Here is a 22,078-nt window from a genome sequence, read left to right as displayed (position 1 = left end):
CGGCTCTTCCCGATTTGCCCTGGTGCGTTGGCAAATCGGGGTAATAAGGAGTTATTGGCAGCCCATAGCTGCCAATAAGTCCTAGATTAATCATGTCAGGCGTCTATGAGACACCCTCCATGATTAATCTGTAAATTACAGTAAATAAACACACGCCCGAAAAAATCCTTTATTGGAAGTAAAAAACACACACACATTCCCTGGTTCACCACTTTAATCAGCCCCAAAAAGCCCTCCTTGTCCGGCGTAATCCAGGATAGTCCAGCGTCGCATCCAGCGCTGCTGCATGGAGGTGACCGGAGCTGCAGCAGACACAGCCGCTCCGGTCACCTCCACGCAGCTAATGAAGACAGCCGCGCGATCAGCTGCTGTCACTGAGGTTACCCGCTGTCACTGGATCCAGCGGTGGATGCAGCGGTGGCCGCGGGTAACCACAGTGACAGATCAGCTGATCGCGCTACTCACCTTAGTTGCTGACTGGAGCTGACCGGAGCGGCGGTGAGTAGCGCGATCAGCTGAGCTGTCACTGTGGTTACCCGCGGCCACCGCTGCATCCAGTGACAGCGGGTAACCTCAGTGACAGATCAGCTGATCGCGCGGCTGTCTTCATTACCTGCGTGGAGGTGACCGGAGCGGCTGTGTCTGCTGCAGCTCCAGTCACCTGCATGCAGCAGCGCTGGATGCGATGCTGGACTATCCTGGATTACGCCGGACAAGGAGGGCTTTTTGGGGCAGATTAAAGTGGTTAACCAGGGTATGTGTGTGTGTTTTTTATTTCCAATAAAGGATTTTTTCGGGCGTGTGTTTATTTACTGTAATTTACAGATTAATCATGGAGGGTGTCTCATAGACGCCTGACATGATTAATCTAGGACTTATTGGCAGCTATGGGCTGCCAATAACTCCTTATTACCCCGATTTGCCAACGCACCAGGGCAAATCGGGAAGAGCCGGGTACAGTCCCAGAACTGTCGCATATAATGTATGCGGCAATTCTGGGCGGCTGTTGGCTGATATTGTTAGGCTGGGGGGCTCCCCATAACGTGGAGCTCCCCATCCTGAGAATACCAGCCTTCAGCCGTATGGCTTTATCTGGCTGGTTTTAAAATTGGGGGGGACCGCACGCCGTTTTTTTAAATTATTTAATTATTTATTTCACTGCACAGTATAGACACGCCCACCGGCTGCTGTGATTGGGTGCAGTGTGACACCTGTCACTCAGCGTGGGGGGCGTGTCTCACTGTAACCAATCATAGGCGCCGGTGGGCGGGGTAAGCAGGGAATACGAGATTGTTTAATGGGCGGAAGGCTTTTTCAAAACAGTAAAAGCCGCCGGAGCAGTGTGAACAGCTGTGCAGCGCCGGGGATCGGGGATCAGTGAGTATATGAGAGAGGGGGATAGACTGACATGGACAGAGAGAGAGGGACAGAGATAGTGACGGACTGACAGAGATTAGTGCATGACAGACATTGTGAGGCGCTTCAGAACGCAGCTTTTCAGCTACGCTCTGAAGCAGACCTTTTTTAAGCTGCGGTGCAGAGCGCACACCTGCGCACATAGCATCAGACACCAAAATCGTATGAGGGATGTCACACGTTACAATTCACTAGTTTCGTACTACCAAACGTCCAATGTATGAGGAATAAACGACGTGTATGCGATCACCGTATTTTCGTTCAATATCGATCGCATGTAGGTTTCACACGCAAATACATCACGAACGATGCCGGATGTGCGTCACTTACAACTTGACCCCGACGACGGATTGAAAGATCTATTGAAGTGTGTAAAGCAGGCTTTACTTCCACCACCTAACATCTATGACTACTTGCATGAGTAAAAGAGTCCATACCATTTGGTCTTCTTCATAATAGTGCCCCTACCCAAAGTGGCCATATAGTTTCTCCATTTGTGATGATCTTACATTAGGACACCAATTGTGCGATTATTTTTTCTGTACATTAGTGGCATTATCTGAAGTCTATAGTGAACTGTTATATGTTCATGCATGACAATATTATGTAGGTACCATACAGGACTATTAATTGGGCAGTATTGTGCCGGTATGGACTAATACCGCTCACTGGACCCTATAGACTGTGATTTGACCCTAGTGATTTTAGATAAATAACACACATGTAAAATCACATTATCCCTACAGCTCTATCAGCACAACAAATTTACACTGTTAGGCCCTTTTCACGCATCCGTGATAAAAACACACGATTGTCACGGTCCATGTTGAAGGTGCATATGGCCATCCGTGTGCCGTGATTTTGGCACACGTGTGTTCTCCGTGTGCTATCCGTGATGGCACACGGAGATCAGGAACTTTTTACTCATTTGTCCCCTTGGTAACTGTCTCCGGCACTGCTGATTCTGGGTCCGCAGTGCAGTGAATATTCATGAGCCTAATGAGCAGACCTGTGGCAGTGACAGCAGTGCCGAAGACAGCAGCGCTGGAGACAGGTGAGTACAGAAAATAATTTTATTTCAGACACGTGTTTTCTCCGGTAGGGTACACTGATCTGACACGGATCATATCAATATGTGGTCCGTGTGACATCAGTGCTGCCGGAGAAAAATGGACTTGTCACCGTGTGGAACACACGGACACACATGTGCTCCACACAGACACACGTCCTTGAAAAAACACGGAGGTGTGCGCAAACCCATTGATTTTAATGGGTCTGCGTATGTTCTTATCTCCGGTATGTATGAAGGCGAACGTCATAAGTACCATAATCATAGACGTGTGAAGAAGCACATATAGAAGCTGTACACGGACTACTTTACATTGTATCAGTGTCATATCCTCAGTGTTATCCCATCAAATGATATAATAAAATATGTGAGGGGTGTACTCATTTTTGTGATATACTGTAAGTCTATATGGAAATATGAAGTATCAAACAGAGCACCATGGACAAGGAATATTGATATAATAATGAATAACCAAGTGGTAAACTAGTGATTATCTGATTCTTGACCACATAGGCTCCAGTAACATCTGAGCATAAGCTCTGGTCCAGGCTGGCCACCTCCTGTGTTGGTCCTGACGTTGTGAAATGGACAAACCAATTTCTGATTTATTAGAAACTAATAAGGAATATACAGTGCTGCAATGGAGGAACCTAAAGGACCTAAATTCTAGATTTCAAAATTGACTTTTTGTCTTTTTCTCAACAGAATAAATATGGAGGACATTGTCATAGCTGGAATAGCGGGAAGGCTCCCGGAATCAGACAATCTGCAGGAATTCTGGGAAAACCTTATAGGAGGAGTGGACATGGTAACAGAAGATGACAGAAGATGGAAACCAGGTATCTGATAATGTCGGTGACTCCACTAATGAATAATGTCTGTAGCTCCACTAATGAATAATGTCTGTAGCTCCACTAAGTAATGCCAGTGTCTCCACTAATTAATTATCACTAAGTGGTAATTAATAAGTGGTAATATCTGTGGCTCCACAAATTAATAATATCAGTGGCTCCACTAATGAATAATGTCGGTGGCTCCAATAATGAATAATGTCGGTGGCTCCACTAACTGATATCTGGGGCTACACTAAGGGGCACTTTGCACGCTGCGACATCGCAGGCCGATGCTGCGATGCCTAGCGCGATAGTCCCCGCCCCCGTCGCAGCGGCGATATCCTTGTGATAACTGCCGTAACGAACATTATCGCTACGGCAGCTTCACATGGACTCACCTGTCCTGCGACCGTCGCTCTGGCCGGCGACCCGCCTCCTTATTAAGGTGGCGGGTCGTATGGCGTCACTGCGACGTCACACGGCAGGCGGCCAATAGGAGTGGAGGGGCGGAGATAAGCGGGATGTAAACATCCCGCCCACCTCCTTCCTTCCGCATATCCTACGGAAGCCGCAGTGACGCCGGTAGGAGATGTTCCTCGCTCCTGCGGCTTCACACACAGCGATGTGTGCTGCCGCAGGAACGAGGAACAACATCGGGCCGTCGCGTCAGCGTAATCATGGATTACACCGACGCTGCACTGATGATACGATTACGACGCTTTTGCGCTCGTTAATCGTATCATCGAGCCTTTACACACTACGATGTCGCATGCTATGCCGAAAGTACGTCATTTTCAATTTGACCCCACCGACATCGCACATGCGATGTCGTAGTGTGCAAAGCCCCCCTAAGTGATAATGTTTGTGGCTCCACTAATGAATAATGTCTGTGGCTCCACTAATTAATAATTTCTGTGACTCCACTAAGTGATAATATCTGTGGCTCCACTAATTAGTAATCTCTGTGGCTCCAGTAATGAATAATGTCGGTGGCTCCACTAACTGATATCTGGGGCTCCACTAAAAGGGGCTTTACACGCTACAACATCGCTAATGCGAAGTCGTTGGGTTCACGGAATTTGTGACGCACATCTGGCCACATTAGGGATGCCGTTGCGTGTGACACCTATGAGCGATTTTGCATCGTCGCAAAAATGTGCAAAATCGCTCATCGGTGACATGGGGGTCCATTCTCAAATATCGTTACTGCCGCAGTAACGAAGTTGTTCCTCGTTCCTGCGGCAGCACAAATCGCTCTGTGTGACACCGCAGGAACGAGGAACCTCTCCTTACCTGCCTCCCGGCCACGATGCGAAGGAAGGAGGTGGGCGGGATGTTACGTCCCGCTCATCTCCGCCCCTCCGCTTCTATTGGGCGGCGATTCAGTGACGTCGCTATGACGCTGAACAACCGCCCCCTTAGAAAGGAGGCGGTTCGCTGGTCACAGCGGCGTCGCCGGGCAGGTAAGTAGTGTGACGGGTCTCGGCGATGTTATGTGGCATGGGCAGCGATTTGCCCGTGTCGCACAACAGATGGGGGCGGGTACCCACGCTAGCGATATCGGTACCGATATCGCAGCGTGTAAAGCGGCCTTTAGTGATAATGTTTGTGGCTCCACTAAGTGATAATATCTGCGGCTCCACTGATGAATAATGTCTATGGCTCCACTAATGAATAATGTCTATGGCTCCACTAATGAATAATGTCGGTGGCTCCAAAAATGAATAATTTTGGTGGCTCCACTAACTGATATCTGGGGCTTCACTAAGTGATAATATCTGTGTCTCCACTAATGAATAATGTCTGTGGCTCCACTAAGTGATAATATCTGTGGCTCCACTAATGAATAATGTCTGTGGCTCCACTAATGAATAATGTCAGTGGCTCCACTAATGAATAATGTTGGTGGCTTTGCTAACTGATATATGTGGCTCCACTAATTAATAATCTGTGTGGCTCCACTAATGAATAATATCAGTGGCTCCACTAATGAATAATGTCTGTGGCTCTACTAATTAGTAATCTCTGTGACTCCACTAATCAATAATGTCTGTGGCTCCACTAATTAGTAATCTCTGTGATTCCACTAATGAATAATGTCGGTGGCTCCACTAATGAATAATGTCTGTGGCTCCACTAATGTATAATGTCGGTCGCTCCACTAATTAGTAATCTCTGTGACTCCACTAATGAATAATGTCGGTGGCTCCACTAACTGATATCTGGGGCTTCACTAAGTGATAATATCTGTGGCTCCACTAATGAATAATGTCTGTGGCTCCACTAATGAATAATGTCTGTGGCTCCACTAATGAATAATGTCGGTGGCTCTACTAATGAATAATGTCGGTGGCTCCACTAATGAATAATGTTGGTGGCTTTGCTAACTGATATCTGTGGCTCCACTAAGTGATAATGTTTGTGGCTCCACTAAGTGATAATATCAGTGGCTCCACTAATGAATAATGTCTGTGGCTCCACTAATGAATAATGTCGGTGGCTCCACTAATGAATAATGTTGGTGGCTCCACTAATGAATAATGTCAGTGGCTCCACTAACTGATATCTGGGGCTCTACTAAGTGATAAGGTTTGTGGCTCCACTAATGAATAATGTCTGTGGCTCTACTAATTAGTAATCTCTGTGACTCCACTAATCAATAATGTCTGTGGCTCCACTAATTAGTAATCTCTGTGATTCCACTAATGAATAATATCGGTGGCTCCACTAATGAATAATGTCTGTGGCTCCACTAATGAATAATGTCGGTGGCTCCACTAATGAATAATGTCTGTGGCTCCACTAATGAATAATGTCGGTGGCTCCACTAAAGAATAATGTCTGTGGCTCCACTAATGAATAATGTCGGTGGCTCCACTAATTAGTAATCTCTGTGATTCCACTAATGAATAATGTCGGTGGCTCCACTAATGAATAATGTCGGTGGCTCCACTAATGAATAATGTCGGTGGCTCCACTAATTAGTAATCTCTGTGACTCTACTAATGAATAATGTCGGTGGCTCCACTAATGAATAATGTCGGTGGCTCCACTAATGAATAATGTCGGTGGCTCCACTAATTAGTAATCTCTGTGACTCCACTAATGAATAATGTCGGTGGCTCCACTAATTAGTAATCTCTGTGACTCCACTAATGAATAATGTCGGTGGCTCCACTAATTAGTAATCTCTGTGACTCCACTAATCAATAATGTCTGTGGCTCCACTAATTAGTAATCTCTGTGATTCCACTAATGAATAATGTCGGTGGCTCCACTAATGAATAATGTCTGTGGCTCCACTAATGAATAATGTCGGTGCCTCCACTAATGAATAATGTCTGTGGCTCCACTAATGAATAATGTCGGTGGCTCCACTAATGAATAATGTCTGTGGCTCCACTAATGAATAATGTCGGTGGCTCCACTAATTAGTAATCTCTGTGACTCCACTAATGAATAATGTCGGTGGCTCCACTAATGAATAATGTCGGTGGCTCCACTAATGAATAATGTCGGTGGCTCCACTAATTAGTAATCTCTGTGACTCCACTAATGAATAATGTCGGTGGCTCCACTAATGAATAATGTCGGTGGGTCCACTAATGAATAATGTCGGTGGCTCCACTAATTAGTAATCTCTGTGACTCCACTAATGAATAATCTCGGTGGCTCCACTAATTAGTAATCTCTGTGACTCCACTAATGAATAATGTCGGTGGCTCCACTAATTAGTAATCTCTGTGACTCCACTAATGAATAATGTCGGTGGCCCCACTAATTAGTAATCTGTGACTCCACTAATGAATAATGTCGGTGGCTCCACTAATGAATAATGTCGGTGGCTCCACTAATGAATAATGTCGGTGGCTCCACTAATGAATAATGTCGGTGGCTCCACTAATTAGTAATCTCTGTGACTCCACTAATGAATAATGTCGGTGACTCCACTAATGAATAATGTTGGTGGCTTTGCTAACTGATATCTGTGGCTCCACTAAGTGATAATGTTTGTGGCTCCACTAAGTGATAATATCAGTGGCTCCACTAATGAATAATGTCTGTGGCTCCACTAATGAATAATGTCGGTGGCTCCACTAATGAATAATGTCGGTGGCTCCACTAATGAATAATGTTGGTGGCTCCACTAATGAATAATGTCAGTGGCTCCACTAACTGATATCTGGGGCTCTACTAAGTGATAAGGTTTGTGGCTCCACTAATGAATAATGTCTGTGGCTCTACTAATTAGTAATCTCTGTGACTCCACTAATCAATAATGTCTGTGGCTCCACTAATTAGTAATCTCTGTGATTCCACTAATGAATAATATCGGTGGCTCCACTAATGAATAATGTCTGTGGCTCCACTAATGAATAATGTCGGTGGCTCCACTAATGAATAATGTCTGTGGCTCCACTAATGAATAATGTCGGTGGCTCCACTAAAGAATAATGTCTGTGGCTCCACTAATGAATAATGTCGGTGGCTCCACTAATTAGTAATCTCTGTGACTCCACTAATGAATAATGTCGGTGGCTCCACTAATGAATAATGTCGGTGGCTCCACTAATGAATAATGTCGGTGGCTCCACTAATTAGTAATCTCTGTGACTCCACTAATGAATAATGTCGGTGGCTCCACTAATGAATAATGTCGGTGGCTCCACTAATGAATAATGTCGGTGGCTCCACTAATTAGTAATCTCTGTGACTCCACTAATGAATAATGTCGGTGGCTCCACTAATTAGTAATCTCTGTGACTCCACTAATGAATAATGTCGGTGGCTCCACTAATTAGTAATCTCTGTGACTCCACTAATCAATAATGTCTGTGGCTCAACTAATTAGTAATCTCTGTGATTCCACTAATGAATAATGTCGGTGGCTCCACTAATGAATAATGTCTGTGGCTCCACTAATGAATAATGTCGGTGGCTCCACTAATGAATAATGTCTGTGGCTCCACTAATGAATAATGTCGGTGGCTCCACTAATGAATAATGTCTGTGGCTCCACTAATGAATAATGTCGGTGGCTCCACTAATTAGTAATCTCTGTGACTCCACTAATGAATAATGTCGGTGGCTCCACTAATGAATAATGTCGGTGGCTCCACTAATGAATAATGTCGGTGGCTCCACTAATTAGTAATCTCTGTGACTCCACTAATGAATAATGTCGGTGGCTCCACTAATGAATAATGTCGGTGGGTCCACTAATGAATAATGTCGGTGTCTCCACTAATTAGTAATCTCTGTGACTCCACTAATGAATAATCTCGGTGGCTCCACTAATTAGTAATCTCTGTGACTCCACTAATGAATAATGTCGGTGGCCCCACTAATTAGTAATCTGTGACTCCACTAATGAATAATGTCGGTGGCTCCACTAATGAATAATGTCGGTGGCTCCACTAATGAATAATGTCGGTGGCTCCACTAATGAATAATGTCGGTGGCTCCACTAATTAGTAATCTCTGTGACTCCACTAATGAATAATGTCGGTGACTCCACTAATGAATAATGTCGGTGGGTCCACTAATGAATAATGTCGGTGGCTCCACTAATTAGTAATCTCTGTGACTCCACTAATGAATAATGTCGGTGGCTCCACTAATTAGTAATCTCTGTGACTCCACTAATGAATAATGTCGGTGGCCCCACTAATTAGTAATCTGTGACTCCACTAATGAATAATGTCGGTGGCTCTACTAATGAATAATGTCGGTGGCTCCACTAATGAATAATGTCGGTGGCTCCACTAATGAATAATGTCGGTGGCTCCACTAATTAGTAATCTCTGTGATTCCACTAATGAATAATGTCGGTGGCTCCACTAATGAATAATGTCTGTGGCTCCACTAATGAATAATGTCGGTGGCTCCACTAATGAATAATGTCTGTGGCTCCACTAATGAATAATGTCGGTGGCTCCACTAATGAATAATGTCTGTGGCTCCACTAATGAATAATGTCGGTGGCTCCACTAATTAGTAATCTCTGTGACTCCACTAATGAATAATGTCGGTGGCTCCACTAATGAATAATGTCGGTGGCTCCACTAATGAATAATGTCGGTGGCTCCACTAATTAGTAATCTCTGTGACTCCACTAATGAATAATGTCGGTGGCTCCACTAATGAATAATGTCGGTGGGTCCACTAATGAATAATGTCGGTGGCTCCACTAATTAGTAATCTCTGTGACTCCACTAATGAATAATCTCGGTGGCTCCACTAATTAGTAATCTCTGTGACTCCACTAATGAATAATGTCGGTGGCTCCACTAATTAGTAATCTCTGTGACTCCACTAATGAATAATGTCGGTGGCCCCACTAATTAGTAATCTGTGACTCCACTAATGAATAATGTCGGTGGCTCCACTAATGAATAATGTCGGTGGCTCCACTAATGAATAATGTCGGTGGCTCCACTAATGAATAATGTCGGTGGCTCCACTAATTAGTAATCTCTGTGACTCCACTAATGAATAATGTCGGTGACTCCACTAATGAATAATGTCGGTGGGTCCACTAATGAATAATGTCGGTGGCTCCACTAATTAGTAATCTCTGTGACTCCACTAATGAATAATGTCGGTGGCTCCACTAATTAGTAATCTCTGTGACTCCACTAATGAATAATGTCGGTGGCCCCACTAATTAGTAATCTGTGACTCCACTAATGAATAATGTCGGTGGCTCTACTAATGAATAATGTCGGTGGCTCCACTAATGAATAATGTCGGTGGCTCCACTAATGAATAATGTCGGTGGCTCCACTAATTAGTAATCTCTGTGACTCCACTAATGAATAATGTCGGTGGCTCCACTAATGAATAATGTCGGTGGCTCCACTAATGAATAATGTCGGTGGCTCCACTAATTAGTAATCTCTGTGACTCCACTAATGAATAATGTCGGTGGCCCCACTAATTAGTAATCTGTGACTCCACTAATGAATAATGTCGGTGGCTCCACTAATGAATAATGTCGGTGGCTCCACTAATGAATAATGTCGGTGGCTCCACTAATGAATAATGTCGGTGGCTCCACTAATTAATAATCTCTGTGACTCCACTAATGAATAATGTCGGTGGCTCCACTAATGAATAATGTCGGTGGCTCCACTAATGAATAATGTCGGTGGCTCCACTAATTAGTAATCTCTGTGACTCCACTAATCAATAATGTCTGTGGCTCCACTAATTAGTAATCTCTGTGATTCCACTAATGAATAATGTCGGTGGCTCCACTAATGAATAATGTCTGTGGCTCCACTAATGAATAATGTCGGTGGCTCCACTAATGAATAATGTCTGTGGCTCCACTAATGAATAATGTCGGTGGCTCCACTAATGAATAATGTCTGTGGCTCCACTAATGAATAATGTCGGTGGCTCCACTAATTAGTAATCTCTGTGACTCCACTAATGAATAATGTCGGTGGCTCCACTAATGAATAATGTCTGTGGCTCCACTAATGAATAATGTCGGTGGCTCCACTAATTAGTAATCTCTGTGACTCCACTAATGAATAATGTCGGTGGCTCCACTAATGAATAATGTCGGTGGGTCCACTAATGAATAATGTCGGTGGCTCCACTAATTAGTAATCTCTGTGACTCCACTAATGAATAATGTCGGTGGCTCCACTAATTAGTAATCTCTGTGACTCCACTAATGAATAATGTCGGTGGCTCCACTAATTAGTAATCTCTGTGACTCCACTAATGAATAATGTCGGTGGCCCCACTAATTAGTAATCTGTGACTCCACTAATGAATAATGTCGGTGGCTCCACTAATGAATAATGTCGGTGGCTCCACTAATGAATAATGTCGGTGGCTCCACTAATGAATAATGTCGGTGGCTCCACTAATGAATAATGTCGGTGGCTCCACTAATTAGTAATCTCTGTGACTCCACTAATGAATAATGTTGGTGGCCCCACTAATTAGTAATCTGTGACTCCACTAATGAATAATGTCGGTGGCCCCACTAATGAATAATGTCGGTGGTGTTCCATAAAGTTGTAATAAAGAACATGTTGCGTATCGGATCTGTGATCTATGGAGGGATTCATTTATCAATTTCTCTCTTCTATACTTGGTAAAGATAAAGTGAGGGGCTTATATAATTGTTCTATATCTCATTATATAATTTTATGTGCATTTTCTAGGACTGTATGGATTACCAACTAGAAATGGAAAACTCAAAGAAATTAATAAGTTTGATGCCTCTTTTTTTGGAGTCCACCCTAAACAAGCTCATACCATGGATCCCCAGTTACGCTTACTTTTAGAAATTTGCTATGAAGCCATAGTAGATGGAGGTAAGATCAGGTTTCAAGTCATTAGACATTCATTTCTGTATTTCAAACATTGGTGACCACTATCCACTCCTTTTTCCTTACCAATGACAATTATTGTCATCTCTTTTGATTTAAATACTGTATTTTTCGGACTATAAGACGCACCCTGGTTTTGGAGGAAAATAGGAAAATAAAATTTTAGCCAAAAAATGTGGTCATGACACACTGTTATGGGTTATGGGGCGAGGATCTGCTGCTGACACTGTTATGGGAGTAATGTCCCCAAATTCTCTACTAATGTACCCCATTCTGGTAACGATCCTCCTGCCTTGTATATGATCCTGCTCATATACCCCCATCCTGCTCATATACCCCCATCCATCCTGCTCATATATCCCCATCCATCCTGCTCATATACCCCCATCCTGCTCATATACCCCCCTCCATCCTGCTCATATACCCCCATCCTGCTCATATACCCCCATCCATCCTGCTCATATACCCCCATCCATCCTGCTCATATACCCCCATCCATCCTGCTCATATACCCCCATCCTGCTCATATACCCCCTCCATCCTGCTCATATACCCCCATCCTGCTCATATACCCCCATCCATCCTGCTATATACCCCCATCCTGCTCATATACCCCCATCCATCCTGCTCATATACCCCCATCCTGCTCTTAATATACCCCCATCCTGCTCATAATATACCCCCATCCTGCTCATAATATACCCCCATCCTGCTCATAAAATACCCCCATCCTGGTATATGGCCTGTATCCTATGGCACAGAAAAAAAACTAAACGTTTACACTCTCCCTTCCTCACTCCCTCCAGCACCGATCATCTTCCTCTCTTGTCTCAGCTGCAGCGCCGTTGAGTGGAGTCGTCACCGTTGTCTGCAGCTTCGCGATGTCTTCCTGTCTGTGCTGGTCAGCTGATCTGTGTGGACACTAGCAACGCGCACAGCGATGACGTCATCGCTGTGCTCACCGCTCTCTACACAGATCAGCTGACCGGCACAGACAGGAGGAGATCGCGATGCTGCAGGGGAACGGCTCCACACACGGTGATGGGTGAGTACACTGATTCACTGCACCCCGCGCTGATAATGATGTACGGAGGGCAGTGAATACAGCCGCACATGATCACTCCAGGCTGTAGTTGCCAGTGGTGACCATGCGGGCCGGCTGCTAATTATGCGCGCACCCCCCACTGATCCCCCCCGCCTATAACCCCACCCACCTGTCAGTCACCTTCAGCGCTGAGTGATGGGCCGGAGGATGGGCGTGCATATAAAATGAGCAGGCCCACGTGGTCACGGCAGGCTGCTACAGCCTGCTCGTGCCGCCGATGACCCGCTCCACCGCAGCACCCTCATTCCCCGCAGCCACATTCAAACCATAAGACGCACCCCCCACTTTCCCCCAACATTTGGGGGGAAAAAATGCGTCTTATAGTCCGAAAAATACGGTACATATATTACATTTGTTCTGTAGTGATGTATTTTAGAAAGTAAAGTATATGGAGAGCTTGTTGAGATTCTCCAGGTAAAAGAGAAGGGTAGTTTAACATTTGGCTATTCTATGGCCGTTATTTGTGAAATATATAGTGATGGGGGCAATCTCAGTTATTCTGCCCCTCCCAGAACCACGTAGTAGCTGATATGCCATCACTGGTATTCTACTATCGCTGAGCCGATGCTGTGTGCCATCATTGGCTCAGTAATGGATCTTCTTCATTCACTCTTGAAGTTTTTGGAAAGTGTATTGCACTTTTTTATTTTAAGCCTAAAAAATATACTTTTGCGTCACATTGTTACAATACTTCTGTTTATTCAGGGATGAACCCATCAGATCTACGTGGCACAAACACCGGTGTCTGGATAGGTGTCAGTGGGTCTGAAGCAGGAGAGGCCTTCAGCCGGGATCCAGAAGAATTGCTTGGATACAGTATGACTGGATGCCAACGTGCCATGTTTGCTAACCGTATATCATACTTTTTTGATCTTAAAGGTGAGGCTCGACCATCTAGTGACTGTACCACAGAAGTGAATTATTTATTTACAATGATTGGTTTTGTTCAGATATCTTACACATATGTTTTACTTTTCTCAGGGCCCAGTTTGGCTATAGACACTGCTTGCTCATCCAGTTTATTGGCTTTAGAAAATGCATACAAGGCGATCTACCACGGCCAATGCGATGCTGCAGTCGTAGGTGGAGTCAATTTGTTGCTCAAACCCAACACATCAGTGCAATTCATGAAACTGGGCATGCTGAGTCCGGATGGAACATGCAAGTCTTTTGATGCCTCAGGTAAGTGAATTGTGACTGCCTCATTAGACTAGTCGTTACGATCCACAATGGGTCTTGAGTACAACAATCACATTGCCTTGCCTTACAGTAACCTTGAATGGAAAATTATAAGGGATGATCGAATACCTCAAATATTGGGCTTCGCGAATATCCGACGAATAGGTCGCCGCTATGCGAATATTCGATGCGTAATGTAAGTCTATGGGAAGCCTGAATAGTTCAGAATAGTTGTTATTCGGGTTTCCCATAGACTTACATTGCGAATCGAATATTCGCGAATAGTCGAATAGCGGCGACCTATTCGGCGAATATTTGAGGTATTCGATCATCCCTAAAAATTATCAATGTCCTTTCATTTGTACAACACCAATTCCCTAAAAGTAGGGATGTGGAAAATATAAAGAAAACAAGAATGCAATGATTTGGGAAACTCCTAGAGCCATGTTTTACTCACAACAGAACTCAGAGCAGAAGGTGAAAGTTACACATTTCTCCATTTCACCATCAACTTCTAAATGAGTTTATTTTTTCGAATGAAATGGAAAATATCAAACTTTTAACTTCTGATCTGTGTTCTCTCGTCAATAAAATATGGCTGTAAAAGATTTCCAAGTCATTGCATTTTTATTTTATTAACAATTTACACAGCATCTCAACTTTTTTAGAAAAGTAGTTGTATATTATATATTGGGCACACTTAGCTATGATACATACACCTGTTCTGTATAATGGAAGTCTTCTGACATAGTCAGAGACCAAAAACAATGTAATCTCCTGAAAGATTGAAGCTACGTGCTTAATGGGTAACTAAACTATCATTTTTTAAATAATTTTGTCCATCTTGGATAGTCATTAAACTTCACAAACTACTTTATTGGGGATTTGTCTTCATTCCTGTAAACAAATTGTTTGTACATGGCTTCCAAACCTTGGCTATTCCCCAGTCTATTTGCCTGCCTTCAGCTGCATTGATATACATTGCATTGCATATACTACATAAACAGTAAAAAACTGAAAAGCGATAGTGTTGGCCCCCTTAAAAATAGTCTTGGTGAAATGGTGGAAGGGGATGAGGGTAAAGCCAACCTGCTGAATGACTTTTTTTCTACGGTTTTTATACAAGAAAATGCCATGGCAGATGACATGACCAGTGATACCATAAATTCACCCTTGAATATTACCTGCTTAACCCAGCAGGAAGTACGCCGCCGCCTCGAAATCACTAAGGTTGACAAATCTCCGGGCCCGGATGGCATACACCTCAGAGTACTACAGGAATTGAGTTCTGTGATAGATAGACCATTATTTTTAATCTTCTCAGATTCCTTAATAACAGGGTCGGTACCGCAGGACTGGCGCATAGCAAATGTGGTGCCAATATTCAAAAAGGGGACAAAAACTGAGCCGGGAAATTATAGGCCGGTAAGTTTAACCTCTACGGTTGGTAAAATCCTTGAGGGTTTCTTGAGAGATGCTATACTGGAGTATCTCAAGAAAAATAACCTTATGACAGAGTATCAACATGGGTTTATGAGGGATCGATCCTGTCAAACAAATTTGATCAGCTTCTATGAAGAGGTAAGTTCAAGTCTGGACCAGGGAAATGCAGTGGATGTTGTGTATATGGACTTTTCAAAAGCTTTTGATACGGTGCCACACAAAAGGTTGGTACATAAAATGAGAATAATGGGGATAGGGGAAAATATGTGTAACTGGGTTAAAAACTGGCTCAGTGATAGGAAACAAAGGGTGGTTATTAATGGTACGTACTCGGACTGGGTCTCAGTTCATAGTGGGGTACCACAGGGGTCAGTATTGGGCCCGCTTCTTTTCAACATATTTATAAATGACCTTGTTGGGGGCATGCGGAGTAGAATTTCAATATTTGCAGATGATACTAAACTCTGCAGGGTAATCAATACAGAGGAGGATAATTTTATATTACAGGGAGATTTATGTAAATTGGAGGATTGGGCTGAGAAGTGGCAATTGCAGTTTAATGTAGATAAATGTAAGGTCATGCACTTGGGTAGAGGAAATAACATTTATGATTATGTACTTAATTGTAGAACACTGGGTAAAACAGACACAGAAAAAGACTTGGGTGTATGGGTGGATGCTAAACTTCACTTTAGTGGACAGTGTCAGGCAGCTGCTGCCAGGGCTAATAAAATAATGGGATGTATTAAAAGAGGTATAAGTATTTATGAAAAAAATATAGTTCTACCTCTGTACAAGTCACTAGTGCGACCGCACTTAGAATACTGTGTACAATTCTGGTCACCGATATATAAGAAGGACATAGCTGAACTGGAGAGGGTGCAGAGAAGAGCGACCAAGATTATTAGAGGAATGGGTGGGCTGCAATACCAAGACAGGTTATTAAACTTGGGGTTATTTAGTTTGGAAAAACGAAGGCTTAGGGGGGATCTAATCACAATGTATAAATATATGAGGGGACAGTACAGAGACCTTTCCAAAGATCTTTTTACACCTAGGCCTGCGACTGGAACACGGGGGCATCCGCTACGTCTTGAGGAAAGAAGGTTTAATCATAATCACAGACGAGGATTCTTTACTGTACGAGCAGTGAGACTATGGAACGCTCTGCCGCATGATGTTGTAATGAGTGATTCACTACTAACATTTAAGCAGAGCCTGGATGCCTTTCTTGAAAAATTTAATATTACCAGTTATGTATATTAGATTTTATGACAGGGTATTGATCCAGGGACCTAGTCTGATTGCCGGATGTGGAGTCAGGAAGGAAATTTTTCCCCATTGGAACTTGTTTGCCACATTGTTTTTTTTTTTGCCTTCCTCTGGATCAACATGTTAGGCTACGGGTTGAACTAGATGGACTTAGAGTCTCCCTTCAACCTTAAAAACTATGATACTATGATACTATGATGTACGCACTCGTTTGGAGCACTGATGCTGACTGTGACGGGGTCAGCATCTGTCTCCTCAGATTGCTTAGGGTACGGCTACACGGCCACATGTGTGATGCGACACTGAAATGGCAGTGATACATTGCAACATTGAATGTAATGATTTCTTGTGGTGTTAAGTCGGGATCTGTGACATACGGCGATACAGAGTTGCAAATGTTTCCAAATATGTTGGATTTTCTGTTGCAAGTCTCACTTGCCATAGACATCAATGGAAGTCATGTGTGACATGTCTGTAACTTTTTTGTTTTATGTACAGCATAATAACAGCTGTAAAATAATTACACAAGAGCAAGTTGCAGACAACTTTTAGTCGTGCCACTTTTCTGAGAATTAATGGCACACGACACACATCACTGTGCAGCCCTAGCCTTATCCCTAGAGTTATTGAGACACAGGGCTGACCCTTTCACTGTACTCCAAATGAGGACATTCTTATATCAATTCAATTGGAGAAGGCACATGCAGTTTTTTTTACATGAATGAAGATACATTTTCTAATAAAATGATGTGCAAAGTTTATTCACTTTTAGTGATGGTCAAAAAAAGTGTAGTTACTCTTTAAGCAAAATATTTAGTGCAAGACGTAAACGATCCAACATTGATAGCATCAAGCGTAGCTGGAATGAAGGACTTATGGATGGAAAGCTCGAACATGGGACTACTACTCAATACAAAGAAGTCAAACATATTGACTACTGCCAGGTATGACCAGGACACATTTGAGATGAACGTCGACGCACTGGAAGTTGTAAAGGACTTCAACCTACTCGAATCTGTGATCAATCAAAATGCAGCGACAACACTAGACATCAATAGGGCAATTGGTCAAATAAACAATGAAGTGACCGGACAAGGTCTTCAAATCGAGGAACATTTCAGTGGCGATGAAGACATGGCTTGTACATAGTCTGGTCTTCTCTGTAGTAACATATGGATGCAAAATCTGGACGATAAAGAAAGAAGACAGAAGAAGAATCAACACCTTTGAAATGCGGTGCCCGAGAAGGATGTTATCAATACCATGGATGGAAAGAAGAACAAACAAATCAAGCTAGACATGTCACTCGAAGCAAGGATCACCAGGCTACGACTTGCATAGCTTGGACACATCATACGAAGAGAGCAATCACTGGAAAAGGACATTATGGTCGGAAAAAAAGAAGGAACAAGGTGAAGAACAAGACTAGTAGCCCAATGTCTTGATACTATCAAAAAAATGGCAGAGAAGACCCTCATGGACTTATCTAGGCTTACACAAAATCAATCTTTCTACAGAGCGTTCATACATCTAGTCGCCATGGCTCGAGATTGAGCTGAAGGCTGTTTAATACTAATAATTTAGTGCAAGGAACAATGGGCATATCCATGACATTACAGGAGGATTTCCCATTGAACTAAATACTTCAGAAGCTCGAGTTGAAACAAGTAAATGACAGCTTAGTGAGATTAGAAACCCTGCTTGATGTTTAAGGTGACGTCATTAGTGCTTGTTTTATGTCCGTAATTTAGGAAATGGATATTGTCGTTCAGAAGCTGCTTGCGCTGTCCTGGTCACTAAGAAGTCTCTGGCAAAACGAGTGTATGCTACCATTGTAAATGCTGGGAGCAATACTGATGGCTATAAAGAGCAAGGTATGTCTCTACCGAGGGCGATGTTGTTTTCTGTGACCCCAATGATCTATATCGATTGGTAATAAATTATTTTTGCTCGAGAAGCTTGTGAAATAGACATCCTTCGAAGTGCATTTAGAACCTGTGAAACAAGACTAAGGCCGGCGTCACACGCTACGATATATCGGGCGATATGTTGTCGGGGTCACAGATTCCGTGACGCACATCCGGCATAGTTTGAAATATCGTAGCGTGTGACAGCTACGAACGACTGTGAACGAGCAAAAATACTCACCTTATCGTTGCTCGTTGACATGTCGTTCATTTTCATAAAGTCGTTCCTCCTTCTGCGTGCTGGTTGTTCATCGTTCCCGTGGCAGCACACATCGCTACGTGTGACACCCCAGGAACGACGAACACAGCTTACCTGCGGCCGCCGGCAATGAGGAAGGAAGGAGGTGGGCGGGATGTTACGTCCCGCTCATCTCCGCCCCTCCGCTTCTATTGGGCGGCCGCTGTGTGACGTCGCTGTGACGCCGAACATCCCACCCCCTTCAGGAAGAGGATGTTCGCCACGCACAGCGAGGTCGTTCGGCAGGTAAGTACGTGTGATGGGGGTATACGACTTTGTGCGCCACGGGCAACAAACTGCCCGTGACGCACAAACGACGGGGGCGGATGCGATCACTCATGCGATCGCACGATATATATCGTCCCGTGTGACGCCGCCCTTACGCTCATGTTGTCTAATTAATAGAAACCAGAAAGGAAGGGGGGTAGCGGCATTAGTGTAAATGTACTCATTGTACAGCTGAGAGCGAATGGCTTGCACCTCATCTGTATTCCATGGAACTATCTTTTCTGGTTTTTAAAATGTTCAAACGACTCCTCTGTTTTCTGCCAACAGGAGTGACCTTCCCATCCGGTGAAGTGCAGCAGCAGTTGCTGAACACTTTGTACCACGAGGCTGGAATCCCGACCAGTGAGGTGGAATATGTGGAGGCCCATGGCACAGGCACCAAGGTAGCAGGACATTCAAAGAGCACTGTGGAAAAATAATTATAGGGTTGATCTATTTTTTTCCAAAGATATACTATGCAGGAGTGTCGAGATCCCTGATTGTAGCTTCCATCGTGATTATCATGTAGCTTCCATCGTGATTATCATGACAGTGATACACTTATGGCATCTGAGTGCTAGGAGATTGTTTTGACAGACGCATTCATGGATACATGCCCTGTGAAAAATGCAGATAAAACACAATCACTAAAAAAAACGTGCTTGTGGTCTAAAAAGGAAAGTATATTGATTGAGTAGACACCTTACATAAATCCAGACACCTAAATACAAACGCCTTAAAAAAAATATTGTCTCTAGACCTCATAAATAAATACTACCAAACACTCAGGACTGTTCATGTTCCCCTCTTGTGGAGCGCTGGATCGACCAGTGGCACGTGTAATGGTCACGTGACCTTATCTCTGCAGGTCCCTCAACAGTAAAAGGTCCTGCACACAATTGTAATTTTATCATGGTTTTGTTGCAATTTTCAGCATTAAAACCCTGCGTGTGCCCCAGTATCTATTGCAAGGTGTCACCCCAGGACCTGCAGTCCAAACCCATATTAAAGACCACATTGGATGTTTTCCAGATAGAAATATACAGAACATTATAAACAATTAAAATTATTTTCATTTGACGTCACTCAATCTGAGCTCCCTACTACAATATTAAAAGCTCTTGTCTTTCTACTGCTTCTCATATGTAGAAGCCCAGGAGGTATCAATATAGGAATACTTTGCTAGATTATAAAGATGCGTTATCTTTTTTTCCTGTAGGTTGGAGATCCCCAAGAAGTAAATGGGATTGTGAGTGTTTTCTGCAAGTCAGAAAGAGAACCATTGTTACTTGGCTCAACCAAGTCAAATATGGGACATCCGGAACCTGCCTCTGGTCTTGCTGCATTGTTTAAGGTGAGATAAGAAGCACATCTTTACTAATATGAGTATAGTTTAGTAGAAGACAGTGTGGGCCCACTTTTAAAGAGGACTGTTTGTTCAGTAAAGAAGTATTCTCAGGTGTGGAAGTTATCCCCTATCCACGTGATAAGGAATAACTTCCAGATTGCTGGGGGTCTGACTACTTGGGCCCTCAGTGATTCCAAGAACCGGGGCTCTGAAGAGCTCCATGTACATAGAGTGGTGGTCGATGTACACTGCCACTCCATTCATTCTTAGGAGTGCCAGAAATAGCTAAGCACAGTGCTTACGTGGTCTTCAGCGCTCCTATAAGAATGACTGCAGCGGCTGTGCACTTGATCGACTTGTACTATTCACAGTTCAGGTTCTTGGATCCTTGGGGGTCTGACCGTTCTCCTATCCTACATATATGGAATAACTTCCAAACTCGCGAACACCCATTTAATTAATGAGAAGACAGGTACGATGACCTCACAATTCCTTCATAGTTGTAGAGTTGATAAGGTTGAAAAATACAAAGGTTTACCAAGTATAGCTGACTGTCTTAATCCAGTGGTATAAAATATAAAAACAAAGATCCAGTTTCTCTGCGTCAGTCCAGTCAGATTGGGCAGAACATTAACATTGTGACCAAATATCAGTCTTGCAGATTTGAATTTTTTGAATTTTTTTCATTTTGAAATGTTTTGTTTTTATTTCGGCTCTCCGTTGTGCAGCTGCTAGCAATCAAAGTATTCTGCAGCAAAACAGTCCAAGTGGGCACTACTAGAGAGATTTTACTGTAGGCGTATACTTTTCTTTGTATGACACTGACCAGTAATAAGCAGCTAGCAACACACTGTGAAAAGAAGAACATGACTTCATAATAGTGTTAGAAAAGGCTTAGTATGAGTCATCTTAACAGTCCGCTCTCCTCCCTGCACTGTGATGACATGTGCTGGACTACAGTAATCCTAAGTGTGATTAACTAACAGCTTTCACTTTTCATCGCCAGCAGTTAGTGTGGGGGGGTGGGGCAGTGCTTCAGAAGCTGAATCTCATTTCAAGCACTTCTAAAGACTCTTCCAAATGATCTTTAGTATGCAAATCAAAAAAGGTCCGTGGAGCCTCTGTTAGGAGTCTCAACACAGAAACACAGAAAATAGGCAGATATCCCTCCAGATATTGACTAAAAGGGCCCTTAATATGGTGGTTATGGTGGTCTCCTAAAAAGAGCCACTTCTTGGCTAGGTCCTTCCCGAAGGGATATCTGGCTATTTTCTGTTGAGACTCCTAACAGAGGCTCCATGGACCTTTTTTGATTTGCATACTACCCAGGTGGCAATGCACCTAGGATTTCACTGTGTTGAGCACCTTGGCTGGCTGCCGGCAGTGTTTTCTCTGTCTGGTCTCCTCCAGATCAGTGATTGTTTTGTCTAACTGATCTTTAGTGGCAGGTCCAAATACACCATACATAACATTGCTAATGCATGTGTAGTGCTGCCAACTCTGCAGTGCTGCCCCATCACCCACACAGACTGCTGGAGGTGAAAGCTGTTAATCACACTTAGGTCTGCTGTGCTCTGACACATGTAA

At 43.5% G+C, this 22,078-nt stretch overlaps 1 protein-coding gene across 1 annotated transcript in view; it reads left to right on the top strand.

Moving 5' to 3' along the window:
* The window catches only part of FASN (fatty acid synthase), a 196,418-nt gene that overhangs the window by 12,658 nt on the left and 161,682 nt on the right, over window positions 1-22,078 (top strand). Inside the window, exons 2-8 of the mRNA XM_075349737.1 lie at window positions 3,191-3,324; window positions 11,505-11,657; window positions 13,483-13,656; window positions 13,759-13,959; window positions 18,423-18,545; window positions 19,432-19,547; window positions 20,363-20,497. Coding sequence (XP_075205852.1) covers window positions 3,198-3,324; window positions 11,505-11,657; window positions 13,483-13,656; window positions 13,759-13,959; window positions 18,423-18,545; window positions 19,432-19,547; window positions 20,363-20,497 — 1,029 coding nt within the window. The 5' untranslated portion in view covers window positions 3,191-3,197. The remainder of the gene's footprint in view (window positions 1-3,190; window positions 3,325-11,504; window positions 11,658-13,482; window positions 13,657-13,758; window positions 13,960-18,422; window positions 18,546-19,431; window positions 19,548-20,362; window positions 20,498-22,078) is intronic.

The sequence above is a fragment of the Anomaloglossus baeobatrachus genome, chromosome 5 (genome assembly GCF_048569485.1).
Source record: "Anomaloglossus baeobatrachus isolate aAnoBae1 chromosome 5, aAnoBae1.hap1, whole genome shotgun sequence".
NCBI lineage: Eukaryota > Metazoa > Chordata > Amphibia > Anura > Aromobatidae > Anomaloglossus > Anomaloglossus baeobatrachus.
Note: the sequence above shows the minus strand (reverse complement) of the source record. Positions and strands in the feature narration are given on the sequence as shown.